This window comes from Glossina fuscipes, unplaced genomic scaffold (assembly GCF_014805625.2).
Source record: "Glossina fuscipes isolate IAEA_lab_2018 unplaced genomic scaffold, Yale_Gfus_2 27, whole genome shotgun sequence".
NCBI classification, from domain to species: Eukaryota; Metazoa; Arthropoda; class Insecta; order Diptera; family Glossinidae; genus Glossina; species Glossina fuscipes.
This window is the reverse complement of record NW_023998422.1, coordinates 9390368-9414581: the sequence shown is the minus strand read 5'-3', so window position 1 is coordinate 9414581 and position 24214 is coordinate 9390368. Positions and strand designations below refer to the sequence as shown.

At 33.3% G+C, this 24214-nt stretch overlaps 1 protein-coding gene across 1 annotated transcript in view; it reads right to left on the bottom strand.

Moving 5' to 3' along the window:
- The window catches only part of LOC119635853 (putative transcription factor SOX-15), a 31539-nt gene extending 12305 nt beyond the window's left edge, over positions 1 to 19234 (bottom strand). Inside the window, exon 1 of the mRNA XM_038030866.1 lies at positions 18948 to 19234. Coding sequence (XP_037886794.1) covers positions 18948 to 19030 — 83 coding nt within the window. The 5' untranslated portion in view covers positions 19031 to 19234. The remainder of the gene's footprint in view (positions 1 to 18947) is intronic.
- Between the last annotated feature and the right edge of the window lie 4980 nt (positions 19235 to 24214).

The window sequence follows — 24214 nt, the reverse complement described above, 5'->3', positions numbered from 1 at the left end:
ATAATATGTAATTATAAATTATAATAATTTTTAATAATTATTAATAATTAATAAAATAAATAATTAATAAATTAAATAAATTATTAATAATTAATAAAAAAATAGATATTGATTATTAATTAATTAATTATTGTTGATGACAATAATTATAAATTTATAAATGTATATTGACATGTTCATGTCAAGAGGTCCATAGAAAGCATATTTCCAAACGGTATCAATTTATTAATAAGGATCAGTCTGACGCTCATTTCAGCTTCAAATCGTTGCATGGTGTAGGTTAAATGATTTTAAGTGATCAAATTGTATTAAAAGTTTTGTTGTTTTTTTCGATAGTGTTTCAAGTCAAGTAAGTGCAGACGGATCGCCGCGCGGAAGCAAGATTTTAAGATTAGCTCACAGAGAGACTGAAAATCGAAATTCTTTTCTTTCTACTAAGCGTCTTGATGACCTCTTTGTTTACTTCTCCTATTCATGATTTTCTTGCTCTCGTAAAAAAGAAATACGAAACAAAAAAAAGTGGTATAAACATGAAACATATGGGAAGGAAATACGCTAAGTCAACGTAAAATATTGTCACAACGTCTCAATAATGTATTTTTTTTTTTTTTTATTATTTTATTGCTTCATTAAGAGCGAAATGTGTAAAATTTGATGCGTCAGCATCTATCCGATACGCTTTTACTGACATTGGCTGTGTTATATCGAATTTTCTTTCATCTCTCGCTCAATTAGTTTTTGATCAGCGCCCTCTATAAGTAAGCTTCATAACTATCTGCTTTATACTAAAACTCGGAACCCAAAGCGTGGTCCTCCTATGTCGAACAAGAATAGGTATTGAAATTTTTTCCTTATTTTTCACATCGTTTCATCGTTAGGAGCTTATCGCGAATATTTTCAGTTCCCCATGTCCGATGATGCAGAGAGATGACGCGACCTACATTGATCAATAATGTTTTAAGCACTGACTTTGAGGCAGCTTTATAGAGTTCTGTTGTGACTCTTTTCTGCCAATTAATTAGAGTATCAGGGAAAATAAAGGAAAGGAATAAAGAAGACGCCTTCGAAGTAGATTATGCAGGAATTCATTTTTAAGTTTATTGAATTGCATCCAAAAATAATATTAGTACAAGGACAACATATATATATATATATATACACGTTTTCCATTTCGTTATACCTGCAAGACTTGCAGAAATATGAAATTAAAATTAAGTTCTTAAAAAAATTGTCTGTTTCTTTTCAATCAAGTGATTTTATGAAGAAAGTAAATGAAATTTCATCAAAACAAAAATCTGAAATACTTTGTTGTCAGACCTGCTGATCAAAAAGCGTTGAGGATTTTTACTACACCGAATCGATATAAGTTTGTCAGTCCGACCGTTTGTCTGTCTTTGCGTCAATCTGTCCTTTTTTCTTGTGTTCAAGCAAGATGCAAATTTTTAAAATATTTCAACGAAATTCCTATTAACTACTACCCTACTACTCACATATTTTATCCCAGCGACAATTGTTTAGTCACTTCCAGTATGAGGCCTCATTTCGAAAAATCGTTGTATTAATAACAGTATTAAGTGAAGTAGTGTAGGGGATTTAATGATGGACTGCGTCCCCCTGTAACGTCTTTACATCAATTAACATAAATAGCATCTGAAACATCTGCAATTCAATTAGATACTTCTATAGGCCAATTTGAGTGATGGTGAGTCAATATTTATGGTCTGGCAATTTAAATGACTGGGAAACAATTTTGTTTGAGGAGTAAGAGATTTTGAAAAATTTGGGTCTATTTTGTCCTCTGCCATTTTGCCCTTTCACTGTTTATAAATGACGAAAACGAGATAGATAGATAGATAGAGAGAGAGAGAGAGAGAGGGAGAGAGAGAGCGAGAGAGAGAGAGAGAGAACAATGACCAAAATTTTGCATTATAACCTAAAAAATATATATCGGAAAAATCCCCCTTAGTAAGCTTCCCTATCTTTATTATTAATAAATTTTTTTTCTTTTAGATAAATAACCATTCAGAAGATGTTACCAATACGTGTGATACGATAACGGTATGAGAGAAGTGAGAATATAGCGATAGATACTGACCGCAGCTTAGGCGGTGTTTGCCCGATCAGCAAATGTTATGCTCTTGCCGAACAAACACTCACTACAGCTACGATCACGCACCAATCGTCGTTGCACTATGGAGCATTGAAGGCGGGTATGTCAACTAGTTAGTTGGGCCATGCGGTAGCCACAATCGACATAAGTGATATAATGCAAGTAAATTAGTGAAAAGAGAGAGAGAGAGAGAGAGAGAGAAACACGACCAAGCTAAAAACTGAAATCAAATTGTTCCAGATTTTTAAAGCTCTTTTTGCAAATTATAAGATGATAAAAAAAATGTCGGGAAATATCGATCTTAGTTCTCCTCTCTTCTATAATATTTATAGAAGATATAAAGCAATGTGCGAAAAAGAATGAAACAATGAATAAAGAGAAATTTGTTCTTGTACCTTATAGTTTGCTTGAGTGGCCGAGTAGGCAAAGGATCAGGACTAACTACTCAGTGGTCACAGGTTTCAATCTAAAGTCTTAAACGTTAATGCTTGCAGACTTTCGTTTAGAGTTTATTTCTCTGGCTAAATTAGATGGAATAATAATATAATATTTTTAGACTAATGACGTAAGATCGTAGGCTATTTTTTTTTTTTATTTGGGGAAGAATATTTTCTAAAAAAAAGGTTTTTGTAGATTTTTTTTTTTCCTTAGACAATTTTTTTTTATAAAATTTTTGAATGATTTTAATTATTTAAATAGTTTTTAATAATTTGTCATTAAAATCAAATACTGTCACTACCATAAGTATTACAAAATATCACTACAAAAGTCATTATCTATTCATACATATGAACATATGTACGTATAAAACGATGCACAAATATCATATGCAATGTGTATGAACTGAAAAATTGTTGATATGTTATTGTTTAACAATACAATATAATAACAGCAACGACGAGTAACTGAAAACAAACGAACCATTAGTGACGAATACAAATCTATAACAATTTGTCTTTGATTTTTTTCTTTTTTTTTTTTTTTGATTTTTTTTTTTTTTTTTTTTTTTGATTTTTTTTTTATAGTTTTTCGCTGTAAATGATGTAATGCGTCGATCACATATATGTATGCATGTATATATATATGTGCATGCAATGATATTGATTTAAGAAAAGAGTAAAGTATAACGGGAACCATTTTGAAGTTACTGTGGGGGGTGTGTCCATAAGCCAACCGCACAGTATGGTTCTGGTTGCAGTTCATTGGTTGTTTAACTTGAGTTGTGAGTGTTATTTTTAAATTGGTTCGAAACTCGAATTGTTTACATACATACATACATACATACATACATACATACATACATACATACATACATAGATATATGCGGATATGTATATAAATGTAGATATGAAATAAACGAAAACCAGTCTGCATTGCTATGCGCTATGCTGTGCTGGCGCGCGAGTAGCACTGATGCAAAAAGGAAAGCATAAGATATACGGTGGAGAGTATCATCAGTGGCCATTAGCACTAACCAAACACAACACTTCAAAGCGAGCCTATATATATCTAAATATATATATATATATATATATATATATATATATGTATGAGTCAATGTGTGTTTCTGTATTCATACTAGTATGCATGTATATACAGATATTGAATGACTGAATCTTGTCAATGCATTTGCTATTGTTGTTGTTGTTGTTGTTGGTGTTGTTGGTGTTATTATCGTTGTTGCTATTGTCGTTAATGTTCAAGTTACCACTTACGCAAAGCTAAGCACGTGTGTGTCAATGAATTTGAGCACATTTATGCCTGTTTTGAAATTCCTTATATGAAATGTAATTCTTCGCCTGTACATAAACATTTGGCGCCAGCTCATTCTTGCAATATCAATCAGCCAATCGTGCTTTGACATTTCATCCAGCACCCAGGAGTGCTGACAAAACATTTTTAGTTAACCTAACAGCGATACTAGAAAAAAAAAAAAACCCGTGTCTGCATTCGCTGAACTACCCCCTGTTGCTTTAATTGTTTAATCTATGATTATATTAAATATATATATGTATAAATATGAATGAATTTTGAAAGCGAATACGTAGCTTAAAGCTTGATAGTAATTAAGTAAATTATACGTGTATGTCTAGCTATGGATATCGACATAAATACATATACGCATAACTATTGAAAGCAACCTTAGTTATAATGAAAACTTCGCATATGCATAGCTTTGAATAAGTCGTTTGTTCAAGTATGTATTACACGGGCACATATATATATATATATATATATTTATATATATTTATATATATATATATATATGTTTATTTATATTTTTGTATATAGATGTATGCTCTTATATATATGTAAGCATATATATATGCGTATAATTGCATGGCCATATAGGTATACATGTGTATGTATAAATATAGTATATATTTTCTCTTGGAAAATGGAAAAAAAAAAAAACTTGACTAATGGCAACAAAGAAGACCTAATTCTCACAGTTCTGCACAGTTAAGATGTAAAAATAAAACATAATAAAATGGTAAAAGGAAAAAAAAAAAAAAAAAAATGAAAAACAGCAGTCGCGTTGTACCTAAGTTCGTGAAATAAATTAATGTATTTATCATTCATTTACTACACGAACCATGACATACATACATTAATTTATACATAAATATTTACAACAACAGCAGACCTAAAGTCATATAACAATACTCTCTCTCTTCAATTTGATCATAAACTAACTGTTATAGTTATCTATACTTATATGTATGTACATATATATTTATAATAATTTTCTCCGAAGAATTTCTAACATAAATTTTTATATAAATCTTACACTTTCGCCAAATTTAAACGACTGTGCAGACTTTTAGATTTAACCCATAAATAATAGAGTTTTTTTTTTATTTGCCTAAAAGCTTAGAGCACAAAACAACTTGCATGCTATCTGCTCAAAGAATATCTTTGTTCTTATTGCTCGGTTCGGATTTTTTTAAAATGCGATGATCGCGATTTTAGCTCTAGATTTATTTTGTGTTAGCACTAGCCTTAGTTCTTTCTAAATTTTAATGCTCCTAAGAAATGCATTTTTTTTCTTATCCGGAAATATGGTATACATACAATTGATCAAATCCGATAACATTGTTGCATTTTACAAGGACTGTACACCTTTTTATCTTATTATTTTTTACTTTTTGTCATTTGCAATTATAATTATATAACATTTAATATCAAATACTAGATAGATAGCAAATGCTAATAATATAGTATAGTAGTACAACAAAGAATTATGAAGAGATCTTTCTTGCCCTAAATATTCATCTCTAACAAACAATTGTAGTTGTAAAAAAAAAAAAAATTTTATTTTAGTACGAAGAGATATATAAATCGAAAGGTATTCTTTAAGGCGTTCGTAAGCCTTACTTTGAAGTACCTTGTACTTTGGAAACTTGAAATATCTCCTATACGACATGCATTAATAATACTCTTTCAACAGGACTCGAGAAAGGGCGTAACCTGCAAGAAGTGGACCAATCACTAGCTTTTTGTCAGCTACGCAAGTGGGCCTGAGCTTAAAGCTTTTATCTAGAAATGTTTGAAATATTAAAGCCAAGACTTAAAAGAAGGGAATGTTTTACTCGTTGCAAATCTGTTGAAAGCTGTAAATCTTTAATCTCTAAATTCTGAAATACTCTAAATATTAAGTCCATTATTTAGGGAGAGAAAGGAAATTTGTTAACTTTTAGTGATTGCATATGGACTCATACTCTAACTTAATTTATGAATTCAACATGACACACCCGAACATGAAAAAAAAAAAAAAAATTGGGGCCAAGTTTACTCTTGTAGAAACCTTTTTACGGTCATATTCCGTCAAAAAACAATGTAAGGCCAAGTTTGCTCTTGTTGAACCCTTTCTACGGTCATAGTCGTATAGCGAAGTGTGTGCTACTATGGCATCGCGTCAATTACCACCTTAAGAAAGGCATCGACTTAGAAACGTTGGTCTCTCGATCAAGAGCGTGGAAGATTTATATTTGCTCATAATACCGGCTTTTTGGGCGACGCAAACGCCAAGATAGCCAAACCAAACAAGAGAAGCACTTTGATATTTACATCAATCGGCCAAGTGTTCGTTCCCGAATTAATGAATCGAGGCCAGAACATTGTAAGCAAAACTAGAAGAACAAGCTAAATAATGAACGTCGCAAGGTCACCGGGGGCTCCGTCTATCATGCTATACATTCCAAAAACAAGCAAAAACAAGTAAGAAAATTATTTTCGGCCGCAACGGAGCCTCACATAGCCGTCAATTCTTAATATTGATCAACAATACGTAGATTTTATATAGGGTCTGCGGGTGGTTTCTAGATGCTGCAAATGTTTTTGTAAAAGAATGAAATTTCGATATTCTATAATGTTGAGTAGGCTTCCACGGTTCTTTCAATATTTGCAAAGAAGATGCAGAACTATCCATAGCATATAAATTTGTGTTTTTTTTTCTTTTTATAAAAGCAAAAACCCACAGTTTTCGATGTTTGCAAACAGGCGTGATCTAAGGTTGTACTGTGCTTTCTCTTCAATATCAACCTAAGCGCAAGAACTCCGAAGCTTTGCTAAATTTGAATCCAATTGCGGCCTTTTTGCGAGCAGGAGAATGTTTACCACAGACGGACGGATGGATAAGCGGATAGTCTCCGAACCCTCGGTTTGTAATTTAATGCCGATCACGAATATATATATATGTATACGTTATGTGGTCTCTGAAACTTTCTTCTATGTGTGATGGATATATAAAAAAAAGAAAACAATGAAAAACATTGTAGTCGGCCACGGTCGATGATTAAATAGCCAACCTTACTCCGCTTAACGTAGCTATTCATAACGTCTTGTGTTTTCTCTTATAACGATTTTTCACATTATATGGGAATTAGTTGAGAAGGTGGTCCGATCCGAACCATTGCTAATAGCGTTCATCCTTGGGCTAAACAAATTTCATCAAAATATAAAAAATAAAAAATTTGTAACGTGTCCACTGAACACAAAATCCGTGGACAGACATAAAAAAGGATAGACGGACAGACAGACAAACACGCTTAGATGTAATAAAAGTAGCATCTATCTTAAGTCCTTCAACCTAATGTATCTCGTACCACAAGTGGTGTAGGATATAAAAATTTGTATTTAAGACTTTTAAGAAAAGAGGACGACACTCTTTCCTAAATATATATTAAATTTTCATTATTCAAACTTAGATTTTGCATTGGCTTTCCAGTTTTCTTTTGCTCCAGTAACTTTTAGATCTATTGTTAAACAGTCTTAGTAAACAAAAATTTATTTATATATGTGATACAAGTCATTGAAAGCGTTTATGATATATCTGATAAACTTGTTGTGACGCGTGCAATAAAAATGCACGCGATTTTCATCACAGTAAGGAGTTTGTCAAACAAAAGGAAATATTAACCCGCTCGCCACCAGAGTCTCATAGAGAAGAAACATCCATCACAGTCGAAGGCTTTTTAACTGGCATAACATGTGTGACGGTCCGTAGCGAACGAGTTAAGAAAAGTTTCCTTTATTTTGACGGCAAAAATTCATGTTCAGGTGAATGGTTACATTTACTGTCGTATTGTTAGCAAAGACAGAGACACTGCAAACTTTATTTTTCAAAGTGATTTTCGTGACGTTAGTAACCTTTTTTGAGGACAAAATTGATATTGCAAAGTTCTCTAAATGACTGTTGCTTCAGAATACACAAATCTGGGAGAAAGTCACAAAAATTGTGTTTTGAAAACACATTAATATCGCTTATGACTAGCAAACGGTTACAGCCTCAGTATCATTAAGCGTATTTTTGTGCAATAAAAAGGCCGCATGAGTAGCCCAGTAAGTGAGACTGGCGACTACCAAATCAGTGAACACGGGTTCAAATCTTAGTGCAGTGGAGTTTACTTTGGTTAGGCATAGTAAAATGAATGTTCGGTAGGTACAAGAACAACATCCATCGATTGGGCAACACATTCACTGGGCTGCGACCACCTTCTCCTTATTTCTTTTTTGCGTTCTTTCTTTCCTTTCCCTCTCTTTCTGCGTTACGTGAATAATGGGCATCCCCTGAGTGATTGGTCATATCATGTATAGCTATGTCGCGAATACCGTTTTCGACCCTTTATCGGCATCCACGTCAACAAAGTTGCATACATTTATTAGAAACTCTCTGGGAGCTATAATGGAATCGAGGGAACCGGGTACTCCATGCTTGAAAGCGGGTTTTTTCTTTATCAAACAATTCGATTAAGAAATGGAAAATATAAAAAACGTATCGTAAGTACAGCAAACAACCAATGGACCTTACTTTAACTTACAAGCCACTTACTCCACGTATGGAATAAGTCAGCCCTCGTTTAAGAAAATTATGAAAGATACTTCTTGAGCCTGTACGAGGCGTTTATTTTTGCCTTTATGAATTTGTAGTTTTTGTAGTAAGATATTGAGAAGTCAACCGCGTAACTTGGATAAAAAAAGTCCTATTAAGCCATAGTGTACGCGTACGAAAGATAACAATTCATGGATAATGAAAAGAAGGCATAATGGCATGCTTTGAAAATGAACCAAAATGTAAAAATTAATTTTTTAAATTTATTTTCATTATTCTTAGTTAACTGGCAGTTTAGCAGCCATAAAACCGGCCGAGAAAATGAAAAGCCTGATGCTTGAAAATAGTCACAGGACTGCACACATATCTTTCAAATGCATTCGTAACAATCCAACTGATTTTCTTCGTCCGATGATAATACGATAATGCAAGATAATGCAAAGATCATGCAAAGACTTTCTAACCGAATCTGTATCATATGGTTTGCCAACTAAAGCCATAACGCCTTCAGCATGAAAAACTAGACTGCGATCACTTCCTACCTCTTTGTCTTTCTCCACTTCTTTCTGATCATCACCGTGTGACATGTACACCAACATTCTTTGAGTGATTGGTCATATGAAAAAGAAAAAAAAAGAGCTCACAAAACCTATAGAGGCAACTCAGGTAAGCAACGATTCATTTGAATTCCAAGCGACAGAGCTAGTGTTAAGGGCGATAAAGAAATGTTAGTAATTAAATTACACATGGAATGTTTTTTCTATAGATCTGCGATGGATATATAGAGATGGTTCGGTATTTTCATGACCTATAGATTATACTCATAACCGCGATCAATAAAGTAAATGCAATCTGTTTTAACTTCACAGCATGATCTTGAGCAACTGTTTTCGTGGGCGGATCAATTTTAATTTTTGTAGATTAAAGTCCGTTATTCAAAATGCGGCATCGATTGCATCAATTTTCCTTGTTTCTAAATCGCTTATTTTATGGCTTAATAACAAAAAAAAAAAAAACAACTTGACTAAACACATTTCACAATTGAAAGCTATTCAGCTGAACCGGTAGCGAAGGCAGAGACAATCCATTTCCAACCTTGGTATGTGAAACCAAGTTGAGCAATTTGAAACGGCAACGACGTTCGTTCCGGATCCGGCCCCATGCTTTATTGGGATTTCTGTTCTTTCAATAACATTAAATGGGACACTAATCGGTAGTGTAACGCTGGAGCTGCAAACTTCGAATTAATTTCTTTCCTTCTAACACTTAAACGATTGATAAACTGATGCCATTGTAAAATAATAAGCGAAATATTTCAGCTTCTAAATTTTACATTTTAACTTTAGTGTCGTTTCTATACTTTCATTACAATTATGACCCACCCCTTTATTTAGCTTTGGTTAGCTTATATAGAATGCTTTACCGGGATGCAAGAATTGCTTTCGATATTTCTTATGTTCGTTTTGGGTTTGACGGCGATGTAAACGAAAGTAAACTGTCCACTTCGGAACAGATGTTATCATGTATATCCAAAATATAAAACAAGTAAGAAAATTATATTCGGTCGCGACGGAATCTTTTGCATCCATAACCTTGACCCTGAAAAAAGGAGAAAGAATTAAGTTTTCATACTCTATAATATTCGACGGGCGGGGTTGATTTTTTCAATTTTCAGAATTTTGTATGATGTGTGTGTTGGATTTTGTGAATATGTGGGCGTGTTGTAGAAGTGTTTGTTGGGTCCTTTTCAAATTCTTATACAAGTTTGTAGGCGATATCGTCATTTCTGCGAACGGGGGAATGTTTACGACAAATGCTACGCTGTTGGGCAAACGGAACAGTATTTTACAGAAAGACTGCGGCAACCCCCATCGAATATACGGCTAAAATTTCGAAGGTTTTTCGGTTGTAGTTTCTGAGTAATGAGCAAAGCACCAATTTTTTATTCCTTTTGAAAAATAGAGATGTCCTCAGCTTACGTAGTACTGTAGGAGCGTCCTTCAGACGATTTGCCATCGGCCAACTCCAACCTCTGTACAAGAACTTCTAAATGGTTCTGTCAAAATTGAAGTTGACAGCTTCACTTTTGCGACCAAAAAACACTTCACTGACTGACAGACAGACGGACAAGCTGAAGTCACTTCAGAATTTGATGCTGATCAGGAAGATATATAATTTGCGGGATGCCTTAACCTCCCGTCTGGGCCTTTCAAACCTTTTTGACCAAATGAATACTCCCTTTATACTCGGACATGGATATAAAAAAAGGAAAAAAAATAAAAAAAACATATGCAGAAATAAATGTAAAACAGTTGCTTAAACGTTGATTGATGGCATTTACCAAATGAACATTTTAGAAAAAAAAATTTTTAGATCATAAGAAGTTTTGAGCTAAACAATAAACTGTTCAGCATAAGAACTGACACCTGGATGAGGGTTTTGACGATTAACTAAGCAAACGAACGAGCAGAAGGAACAGACCATGGGTATTAGTACCGGTCGCGATCGCTTAAAGGAACGGCATGATTCGGAAATGAATCAGTATCACTCGTTCATTGAGTCCTCGTCTCACAGATTTAAGGTATATGAAACGGATATACAGTCAGAGACGTATAAAGAGCATCAGTTGAATAAACATAAGAATTTTCTGAGAAATTTATGAAAAAAAAGAGAAAAAACTTATTTTTACTTTAAACTAAAATTAAGGTCGTTAACAAAAAAAATAAAAATGTTTTGGTAACTGAAACAAAATTAAATTTTCATAATGTTTGCTTTTGGCGAAATCCAGCATCCATTCCTGTCGTTTTATGATTCGAGCAACCAATTAAAGGACAATGCCACAACTGAATCGAGCACACAAACATGCCACACACAATTCGGAGATAATAAGCACACGAACAAACATAAAGGCAACATTTAAGATGAATAAATACCGAAAAAAAATGAATGGATAAAGCAAAGCTTAACAGACGGGCAGAAGAACTCAAGCAATTCGTACTCATAAGGGATTTATATATTTATTTCTTAAGATTTCCTTATCAAATATTTAAAATGTTGTTTGTGATTGACAAAATGATTTCAATTATTTTATTTATGTTACGTAAATCGGGCATCCAATCAATACTTCAATACTTCAATACTTAATGCAACAACAAATTAAAACAATTTACTATGCGACAATCAATTATTAATTAGCTCACATGACGCGCTTTATATAATTAGTCATAACGCGGAAAGCGACTGAAAAGAGTTCGATCCGAAATGTTTTCAATGATGTTCGTCGTTAGACCAAAACACGACGGTGACTCGAATTTCATCGAGATATTTCAACAATTTGCGACCTTTTGATTGAACACAAATACGTGGACAAACTTCGGACGGAGACGTGGACAGACCCACAATTAAACTTGCGTCAATTCAGAAAGTGATTCTGATCCGCATAATAAAAGATGGAACTACACATTCTCTACCGGATATACCACGTGGTGTAAGGTATAAAAATTTACAAGTACAAATTCTATTAAGAGGATGAGTTTTCGCAAAGAGCTTTACGCCAAGCAGTTGTTAATTCTCAACTTTCGACGTAATCTTCTCGCGAGAAAGCTACCCTACTATTAGCTAAGTACTGTGTTACTCTTTTCATTTTTCTTTGCTTATCTGCTTGTCATTCGCATTTCTAGTGCAGTGAGCGATTGTGAACCGTTTACCTAATCAACTCATCACTCATCGTCCATGTCTTCCTTTATACCCGGCATCAAAAGATTCTTAACAACATCCTTAAGAAAGCTTCAGAGATCCAATAAGAATATATATATATATATATATATTTTTCATCAGAATTAACCTCCGAGTCGATCTGTGTGTCTCTGTCCTTCTATCTATTCTTCAGTAGGTTACTCTGAAATAAACTTTCCCCCGGTCGGGGGAATGAAGTCATCCGATTTAAATTTGCCAAAAACTTCGGAAAGCAATAAAAATCGCTTGGAGAGAAGTCTTGCAGTGCAAAGTAAGCAGCGTAACACCACAGGTGTTTTCAAAAGGAAAAAAAAATTGCAAAATTTTTTGCTCATTACTCATAAACTACAACAGATTTATTGATGGAAATTTCCGCACATACGCTATAAATGATCCCATAGTGCGTTTTTCGTTCTTTTGTAAAATATACTATAAAGAAGTTAAATGTAATAAGGTAAAGATTATGGCTACCAAAGATTTGTCTTATTTACTTACGTTATCTACCCAAGTATACGGGAAAATATGGCCCCCGACTATTTACTGGCGAAGTCCTCTATTTTGGCAACTTACCAAATAAGTTCATACGAAACCGTGATTTGCGTGTAGAAAATACGAGCCATTCTGGCACACTTCGCAGGAAAGGAACCACTGTTCAGCAAGTGGGTGTCCCATCGCCGCAAACAAGCACTAATCGGAAACATTCGAGTGTGGTGAGCAAGACGCATGGGCTAGTATTTTCCAGTTGAATGGTATATGAAGGACGGACGGATATCATATAAAAAAACGACCTTGTGTTGCCTGTTTTGATATTTCACTTGTTTTCTGACCAGCGAATGCTTCAAAACGACTGCTCACAGTTGGTATCGTTTGGTAGAACTTTAATAGCTAATGACAAACCGCAATTTTTCTAGTCCCACTGAATAACTAATATCGTCATTGAACTTTTGCATCTTGGTAATTCTCAACATAAATCCACTTACTGTCATTCGAGCAAAAAAAAAAAAACATGCTGTCGATGAATGCTCTTTGCCTAGCCACAAAGTTCGGTTTGGCATTACAACTGCTTGTGATTGCCAGATGTCCAAGCTATAGAAAAAAAAAAACACAACTTCATACGTGTATGTCCTCAACTTACGATGTTAGGGCAATCTATCGCTAAATTCCGGTTTCATATTTACATATCTAATATATGACTTTCCTCGTTTCAGCCATGGATATGAAAAACTTGTAGACATACTAATATAACTTTTTTCCTTATTTCTAAATAAAAATGTAAGCACGCACACAGGATGGCATATATTTGTGTGTGACATCAAGATTATTGTAATACTCAACGTAATTTATGTAGAATTCAGTCTAATCAGTCTGTCGTGGTTGAGGTAAAACTAACTAACTTTGTACATACATATATAAATATATACAAATATGATTGAAGAATGTTGCAGAAAAAAAAATTTATGAATCATTAGTGAAATGCCAGGGCCTTATCAATCAAAAGAGAGATCAGAATATTATATTGGCTTGACAGGAATCTTGAAACCCGGCTGACTGGTTACTTTCGCAATTGCAAGAAGAAACGTTCGCTAATTGGCGGCTGTTTGACATTTAATTAACTACCGCGCTTGCACTGATTTCTTTTAGTTATATAAATCTTGCAAGTATTTGACGTAAATATTTGTCCTTATTATAGAGCAGATCGTGGCGACATAGTAGGGCACATTCCTGGTAGAAATGGATGCAAACGCTTTTGCGCTTTAAGACTCAGGTCAGGCGAAACACGTTCATGTTTAGATGCCGAGAAATTAGGGTACTCAAGTTATCCTCCAGAAAGATATCACAAAATTTTCGTTAGTAGAAAAAAAATTGTTCTCACAGATCTCGTAAGGGACATTAACCCTGAATGCTTTTCTTCTTCATCCAAGTTGAGCCCCGTTCTTGCTATGAAATTTTAAAGAATAAATGATAAACAAATTCGTTTTCATCATTAAATTAAAAGTCGGGCCTTGAACTTAGCTCTCTGATTTTGCTTTTACTCGTATCGCTTAAAATGGTTCTTCTGTTGCCTAAAAGTTTGCGCGACAAATTTTAGCTTTCTTGCTTGAATTTTCTAACGCAAAATGAAGTAATTCAAGAACATACCATGTAAGCCTTAAGCTAACCCCAAATACATAAAGTTTCTTAGATTTCTGAATAAAATCGAAATGAGATATGGAGAATTTACTTGTGGTCTTAATGTTTCATATTTTCTTAATATTGCAAAGTTCATCAGTAATAAGTAGACAACATTCATACATCATTCGTTAGATCCCATACCCCTCGTACCTACGTTTTACCCTAGAAGACTTATGTTTCACGTATATATTTGTGCGATATTGCGGGGATTTGCCGAGGGCTTTGAATTCCAAATTCTTCTTATTTTCTGTAATGATATACTCACAAAAACGTTATTGTCTGCATATCTCTTTCTCTTTCTCTCTCTCTCTCTCTCTCTCTCTCTCTCTCTCTCTCTCTCTCTCTCTCTCTCTCTCTCTCTCCCTCTCCCTCTCTTTCTCTTCTCTTGACCAGATATATTACTGATTAAACATATTATTGGAAACAACAAACTTGTATTTAACGGGAGCCGAATCTCGCATATCCACCACAAAGCGTTTTACATTCTACTCTCCAAGTTCTTTTATTTGATACCTATATCGCTGGTATTATTAAGAAAAAGTTGATCCACTAGGTGGTGGTCTCTACCATATTCATTTTAGAATTAACCCATTTTTAGGCAGATAATATATCTTCATTTGATAGGAACATTCCATCTTGTTTGCTTTATGATAAATAAGTCCATGCATGTAAAGAGTCGAGAGTTTCGTAAAGCAGATATGGAAAATTTCGACCTTCTATCTTTTACAATTTCTGAGTAACGAGCAAAAACACACAAATTTTTGTTAAGAAAAATGGAGTTGCGTTCAGTTTATACTCCACTGCGGCCATCTGCTCCGACCAATTTGGCCTATTTTCAGTACCAATTTGTTTACAAAAACTTCCGAATTTAAAGTCGATGCGTTTATTTTTGCGACCAGGGGAGTGGCAACAATAAATACCATACAACACGCAGACGGACAGACATGGCTTAATTAATTCGTAATTTCACGCTGCTCAACAATATATATACTTGACAGGGTGTCTGAAGCTTTCTTCCGGGAGTATACTCGCGTCCTTCAGTGCTGGGTATGAGAAGATAAGTCCACTACTTCTCCTTCTCTTTCTTCGTCTTTCTCGATCAGTAAAAAAAAAAAAAATTCTTTATCATTTGCACGCTAACAACTTTCATGCCTTCATTTTGGGCTTTTAATGCATTCATACAAGTGTCTGAGGATCTACTCTCTTATCAATCTATCGTAAGGTGAACAGTTTGTAGCGTCACGCCAGCTAGTTTGTAAACCAAGTGCATGACCGACTGACACATTCAACTAATATCGAAACTAATATCAAAACTTTTTAAGTGTATAATTAAACAACGCATTACTTACAACTACCAGCGAAAAATTTGCCATTGCTTATCGTATAGAGTTCTGAAATCAGTCAACAATTGAACGCAATTTTTAAATCAAGCGTTTCTCTTATGGTTCAATTGCTTGTCGGTTCACAGCTTATATTTATTAAAACCTATGATGAACGGTTGTACGGTCCATGGCAATTCTGACACAAGGAAACCCTTGTTTTTATAGCTGTGGGATCACTTTTACCCTGGAACTATGCGGATTAATTTTTGGCTTCCTGATAAAAACGGCCATAGGGCGCGTAAAACTCGAAAATTATTGTTGATTTTTTTAGTTATATGAAAACGACTTTAACTTTATCTTTAAAGAATTTTTCTCTACCTGGTCTTAGGTTTTCGAGACAACTATATTTTTATGGAATAGCGGCAGACGCAACAATGAAGATAAGTGGCTGAAATTTCGAGCTCACATTTCTTGATCGATTAAGAAGCCGAGAATTGAAAATGCTTGCGATCTCTCCACATACACGCCTGTAAGCTCTAAAAACAACGACATTCCTGTAACTTCTTGTTTCCAAAACACTGCTAACAAAATGAAAAACAAAACCATCTCGATCACGAAAAGTTTCGGATCTTCATCTGTGCGTCTATGGCGTTTCGGCAAAGATTATTGATCAGGCAAATACGCTTCAATTGTGATTGCTTTTCTTTTGAAATAATTAATAGTTTTTTTTTTAAATCTACATTAAATAGGCTGCTGATCCTTATGCTGATCCTATATCAAAAAAAATATTAATACCTTGGGTTTCGGAATCGTATTTGCCCTATGAAGATACTATATTTGCAAATAACAATTTCTTTTTAACTTTTAATAAATGTTTGTGTTTACTCTCATGATGAAATGAGTGCTAGAGAGGGTGTCATTGGCTGTGTTTATGCATTTATGATTAGCATAAAATTTCAAGTTCGTCCACAAACAATCAAAGCATGGGAATAATAAACAATTGTAGAATTGATTAAATTCGAAGAAATTGCTGTAGAAAGGAGGTATGCACGTAATGACTGTTTCTATTATCAATTAGATCGAGTCCATACTTTGAATTCGAAAATGATCTTGTTTCGTGAACTTGATAATATCAATGTCAAAAAGTAAGGAAATTGTATTCGTCTGTGGCCGAATCTCCGATATACGCAATATATATATATTTTAAAGAGAGATGAAATTTCATTACTTCATAATATTTCGTGGGTGTGGCTGAATATTTTTCTTTTGTGGATTTACTGGACATGTACTTGAAGGTGAAATTTTTTTACTTTTGCAACCAGGACTGTAATGAACCCCATGGACGGACGGACAGACGATAAAACAGGCCGACAAAAGTGAACAATTAAATATATCTAATTTTTTTAAATTTTTTTATAATCAAAAGAATTTAAAGAATGTTTCCACATGAGACCAGAAATTGGAAAAATTGTTAGAAAAACCCTTAAAAAGGAAATCCAGGGTTTGATATTTGAGTGATATTGAATGAAAATTGTTCGGGCCTTTTAACGAATCTACGCTATGGGATATAAATTAGGCCACATTCATTTTTGGCTTCTTTTAAATTTCCTATTCAGCCAGATAAGCATGAATACATAAGCAATTCAAGCGTAAAATATTAATACCATCCGTACAGACGGATAGTAAATTTACTTGGCCTCTCGGACGAATGTTTTTGTATTTTCGTTTGTGCCAACTGGTCGGACATGTTGATATGATCTATGATCTGCCAATAAATCGCTCCCTCTCAAAACTCTCACACAACTTAGTAATTCGGTTATAGCGTCTGATATTATGGGGATTTTTTTTTTTTTTTTTTCAAAATATTCTTCCGCTTTCTTAGTAAATTTCAATCACCAAAGTACGTCATGTACTGTATTCATGAAGCCATGACTGGATACAGATTGAAAAAAAAAAGTATAACACAGTTGTCTCGCAAGAATTACTTCCGATTTCAAAATCAATTGGCAAAAAAAAAAAAAAACAACTAACGTGCAGTTAAATTCTATAACATTTGTCTTTTACTTCATTCAAAATTTTTAATAAAAAACATATAAGAGAAATGTGCAGCGATGTGGCAGTGCAGTTCAATAATTGTTTCCTTTGGGCTTTTCAGAGAATATTTCTGAAAAATGAGAGATGAAAACTTTTAAATGATACACTAACACCTTACTCTACTTTCACCGACCATTTTCTTGACTTGCCGGCAAGGGGTAACATCAAGCTTGACTCAGATGTTATTCAAACTTCAAAACGCAAACGGCAACAAAGGTTTCCTTAACGCGGCCACAAGAAACAGAATAGTATTCCCCTTTATGGTGATTGTCACCTTAAGAAAAACACTACGACTTTTTCATTCCATAGAGGATCATGAACAAAGGAAGAAATGATCAGACCGATGTACTGGGAAAGTAGGAAGAAAATTAGAAATGGAGTGACTGTAATGTCCGAACGGCTTTACGAACGGACTATACGAAGGGACAAGAAACGCTTTAAGACGACAAATATCCGAGAGTTAGTTGAAAGCAACTAAATGAAAAAATATGTATTCTTTATTTTGAGCAGAGGAGGATCTCAACTGTAAATCTAATTTACCGTTCGTTTTTCTTTTGTACGCTATTAGCTTTTGTGGCTACGTTAACCGAAAATTTACATCATTTAGAATAACACGCATCTCACACACAAAACTGAAAATTGCAAAATAATGCATAAAATGCAACGAATATACTCATAAGTATATAACTTTACCTACGTACATACCGCACGATATACATATACATTCTATCTACCTCTTTTTCACTCTCTCTCTCTCTCTTTCGTTATGCATTTCATATGTACACATGTGAATATATGCACACTGTTGCAAGACAGATACACTTCTATTTATTATGGTTATTATCTTAAAGATATGGATCTACGCTTCAGTTGGATATAATTAAACTGCAAAAAAAAAAAAAATATATATATAGGTATATATATATATATATATATATATATGAAAGCAACAACCACTAGCAAGCAACGGCAACAATAATACAAACAACAATTCTATACACTACCGCCGCTATTGCTGCCGTCGCGAAACCAAACTACCACCACCACCAACATCACTACCGCCACCGCCGTCGCAATAGTAAAACTATGGCAAAAATAACAAAAAATCATAAAACAAAATAGAAAAAAAACAAAAAAAAAAAAAACCTCTAGCATGGGAAAAATGTAAATATTGTATTACTTGTAATTTGTTAGTAGTTGCTGTTGCTGTTGATGTTGATGATGATGATGATGTGGATGTTCGTGATCATATGAGGGTTCCATTTTACGTAGCCGTTATCGTTGTTGTTGATATTTTTGCTGCTGTTTTGGCCGATGTATTTGCTTTGTTGTCGTTTTTGTTATTATTATAGTTGCTGTTGTTGTTGTTATTGTTGTTGTTGTTGTTAACAATAATGAGTATAATGATAATGACGGCGATGACTTCGCAACGGTATGAATGGTGGCCGCAGTGACAGCAACAACAACAACAATAATAATAATAATAATAATAATAATAATAATAGTAGTAATAATAATAATAATAAAAAGCTTCAAGACAACGACGAGGTTTAGATTTTTGCTTTTGCTTTAGTTGCTGTTTTTCTTGTTGTTGCGTTGTTTGCGTTTCTAAAGGTGATTGCTGTTGTTTCAGTATTTTCTGTAATTGAGTTGGTATTTGAGATACTAGGGCCATCAAAAGCATTTTGTTCAATGTTGCATTTTTCCGTTAGATTTCTCTCGTCACAAATGTATTAACACAAGCTTTTAATACGTACATATTCACGTATATATAAGCAAATCAACTAAACACTTTTTTCATACACATATATACATATATATAGATATATGTATATGTATATATATAAACACATACGAGCGTACGTACGTCCATGTTTATTGTTTATAGAAGTTTTATACATAAAAATCCAAAGATGACGAATTATAAATAAACAAAAATCCATAAAATGCAGTTGAAGATCTTAACGTAGCTTAATGGGGGATTTTTTTTTGTTTTTTTAGGGGGCGGCAATACGCAATAAGAAAAAGCAAAAACAAAAAACTTGTTCTGTATATTATTTAGATCATTTGACGTTTCTGTATTGGTATAAAGTTTATATACACCACGGCAGATTAAAAAGTATTAAGCCTATAAGTGTACGAGTGTCTTAAATATTCCAAATATATATGAGAGAAGCTAATGAAATAGATATCAAAAAATTTTGTAAAAATTAAATATAAAAGCTTAATATTTTTTAGACTACCTAATGTATTAACTATAACGTTTGAACGGGATTGAAGCAATGAAAAAAATCTTGCAAGATTTCGTAAGAAACGTTATGTAAATTTTACACACATATATATATATATATATATATATATAGATATATATACAGGTATACAGGTATATAAATATATATATACATATGCATGTGTTACACCTATACAAGTAAAATCGAACACTTTATTTATTTATTTTATTTATTATTTTTCTTCATTTTTGGAAAAATTTGCTCTTTAACATTTCACTTCATCATCTCAGAATATATAATCACACACATCGATATATTTTATTGCTTCGTTTACACTTGTATTGAATGTAAATATTAACACTTGCTGCTATTGTTGTTGTTGTCGTTGTTATTATTATAAAATTCATTTGTATTACATTGCCTCGTAATCGTTTTCACAATTTGGGAGGTACACCGTTGAATTGATATAACAAAAAAAAAAAAAAAAAAAGGAACGCGTTTAAAATTGCGGAACGTCTTTTAAAAGAACGTAATAAACGTATCTGGTACTTAAAATCAAGGGCTTCGCAATTTACATGCCTTTGTGGCACAACAGTCAGTCAGCCAGTCAAGCTAAAAATCAAAAAAAAAAAAACAAAAAAAAAAGAAAAGAAAAACGGCTCGTTAGAGCTGAGAGTGCAAGTACATGCAATCTTGGGAAAGTACACACAACCGTATGTTAACTTAAGTTTACTATCAAACCGCCGTTAAAATGCCGTTTGTTTATTAAGCCAGTGAAGGTTTCGCTGAACTGAACTTTTTTTTTTTTTAATTCTTTTTTTAAGGGAAACATCCGAAAAAGCAAAAAAAAAAAAAACACAAAACTAACACATAGCGTTCATAGCCGATCGTTTTGTATAAATGAACGAGCGAACAAAAAAACAAGCGAGCAAGCGTGCTACCAACTAAATCAACCGATCGTTTATAACGTCATCGCGCAACAGAAGAGATTTTAGTTAACTTGGCTTTTTGAACTGTGATCGGTCGATTTTGTAAGTCTCGTGCGATCTCCTATGTAAAGGCTTAAAAGCAACAACATTAGCAATAACAACAACAACAGCAGCAGCAGCAGCAGCGGCGGCAACAGCAAGTTGCTACAGCATCGACCGAAAGCGCTCTCATTGTCAATCTTTTCACGTTTGTATGCATATGTACAACCCTAACAAGTTATTTCAGCCCGAAGTATAGAATTAAAAAAAAAAAACAAAAAAAACAAAAAATACAGTAAAGAAATTTCAAATAAATGCATTTCTAATACATACAATAAGTGATTTGCAGTTTTTAGGCCTAAGCGATTGTACAATATCGGACCAACCTTTGCATGTTCGTGTTAAAATTAATAGATTTATTCGCAATAAAATTAATAGAACCAGTTCCTATGGCTACTAATAGTACAGAATTCCTTCTTAAAAGATCATCACATCGCAAACCATATTTTCAAGTATAAAGATTATATCTATATGAATAACTGAAAACGTGAAGAAAAAATCTTCAAAATATAAATCGTATTTATAAACGAAGGGAGGAACAATTGTGAAAAACAATTAAAAAAAAAAGATTCTAAAATAAAGCATATGCTATATATTCGAATAGAAAAGTCATCGAAATGCAAATTATATTTTCGATCGCGATTAAAAGAAATTATATATCATATTCTCGAACAACGATATCATCAAATGTATATCATATTTCCGGACAATCAATTTATCAAAATAAAAATCACATTTTCAAGCGGAAGTAGACAGTTAAGAAAATTCATTGTCCCCAGAAGACAATGCATATCATACTTCCGGACAACCATGTCATCAAACTGAAAATCACCTTTTCAAACGGAAAACACGTCTAAAAATAAAAAATAAAAACTACGTTATATTTCCAGACTTTCCTATTATCAATTCGCTCTGGACAAATAAGAAAATCAAATGCGAAAAGAGTTTGGGAGAAAAAGTAGAACAATACTAAAATGTTAGTATGAATCCAAAGAACACATAAATTCGAATTTTTTATGGAAAATAAAGAAAGGAAAAGGGGAACAGCTTTGAAAGTAATTCGATAGGATAGCAGATTATAATATGAAGTGATTTTCTTTAAATCCCTTTTACTGTTTTGCAGAGGTAAGAGCAAAAAGTGTCGGTTTTTTCCCACACACGCTGATTACTCTCATTTAATTAAATCGCTCTCTCCCAGTTTCAAGTGCAATGACGGAGAAGAAGTTAGAAAAGCGCTGCGCGACCCCTTGTGATCAGTATACCGTGACAGTGAGCACCTCTATGATTTTTTTTTTTTTTTGTTGTTTTAGTATTTTTTTTTTTTTTTTTATAAAAGGGAAATCCGCCGTTGTTTATTCAAAATATATTACAGACCAATGGACAGACAAATAGACAGGCAGTTCATTGCAAACGTTTACGAAGATTCTATTAAATGACAACTAAGCACTTTACATCATTATTCGAAATACAAGTACACTCAAGTACGTATGAAAATAAAAAAAAAACAGAAGAAATTGATAATCAATAGACGTAAACATGAACCTATTTATACACACACACACAAACACATATTGGTAATATATGAAAATTGCTTAGCACGAAAAGCGGTGAGTTTTATATGTTAGTTAAATAAGTTTCTTTATTTATACGTTCATACGTATATATTAACGCGTATGTTCAATGCATATATGTAAATATAAAACACAAAAATCTTTATCTACATTAGGTATTAATTAAGCCATACATTACTCTATATATATATATATATATAATATATATAAATGATTATATCTTATAACCACTTATTTATATATATACGTGTACATATGCATATCTATGTATGTATGTATATATATATATATGTATGTATGTATTTATTTATTTATTTTAATTTTTTTTTCATTCTGATCTACAACGCAAAGTGTGAAACCCGTTTTATTTCTTTATTTGCTTACATACAATGCAATCAAACATTGTATTCATTTACTTATTCACTCACTCGCCTTCTTTTTGGCGCTCTCCAATTGGTGGAGCTCTTAACCTTACACACAATCAAGTTCTTTACGTGTTCAGTTGTAGTGGTGCAAAACCATTGAATATTCATATCTTTTAGTTTAACATATAGCGAAAGTCAATGAGTGTCTCCCTCTGTACCTTTAAATATACATACGTATATATATATATATATAAATATTTACTATATAATATGTTGTCATTGTTTATCAACGAACCAACTAACATAACTAAAACGATCAGATTTATTCAATTTTTGTATAAAGACATTTATAGTTATATATAGTAGATTAACTGTTTAAATGCGTTTATATATTATTTAGCTGCGTATTCGTTTTAAGGGAAATGCATTTTTTTTTTTTTTTTTTTTTTTTTTTAAATAATTTATTATTAAGACAAGAAAAATAAACGGTATTTTAACGTGTAATGTTAATAGTGAACATTTGCTAAACAACAACAACAACAACAATGACAAATTAGTTTATTTCTTCTCATTAGATTTTTTTTTTTTTTCATTTCACACTGCACCTATGAGAGCAGCAAGCGACCAAAAGCTTCGATTACGATATCGTTATCGTTTTGTTTTCATTCTTAGCAATATATAAATCGAAGATTTTATAAAGCGTTAGAATCTGAGTTGTTTCTATCACGATTGTTATTCGATCCGCGAATGTATGGGATGTGGTTTATTTCTGATCAAACGCCTTTAAGAATGTTGCTGGCTGTTACACGACTCCAGACTGACGGAGATCCATGTCTAACAACAATCAGGTAGTAATATTGCAGAAACCTAGTGAGGGTAATGTCGGCTGATAAGATGATGGCATAAGATGACAAAATCGACTTATTGTCCGGGACAAGAGGCAAGAGAAGCAGGGGGGAGGCCTTCTCGCACGAGAAAGCAGCTTGTATGCTACGACACTGGTTGGATAGGTTATGGTTCTCGATACCGAGTAAACTTGGCCGTAATTTCGATATTATGACTCGACGCCAACTTTGCTATCGAAAGATTTTTCATTCGATAGTCAGAAAATTGCCCACTTGCGTGCATAAGTGACAGCTATCGTGTTTGGTCGGTGGTAAGCATCATAAGTCAGCTCCCGACTATTTTGTCGACAAGTGCATATGACACTGGAGTTGTTGTATAAAAAAAAACATTTTATCCGAGATATTGA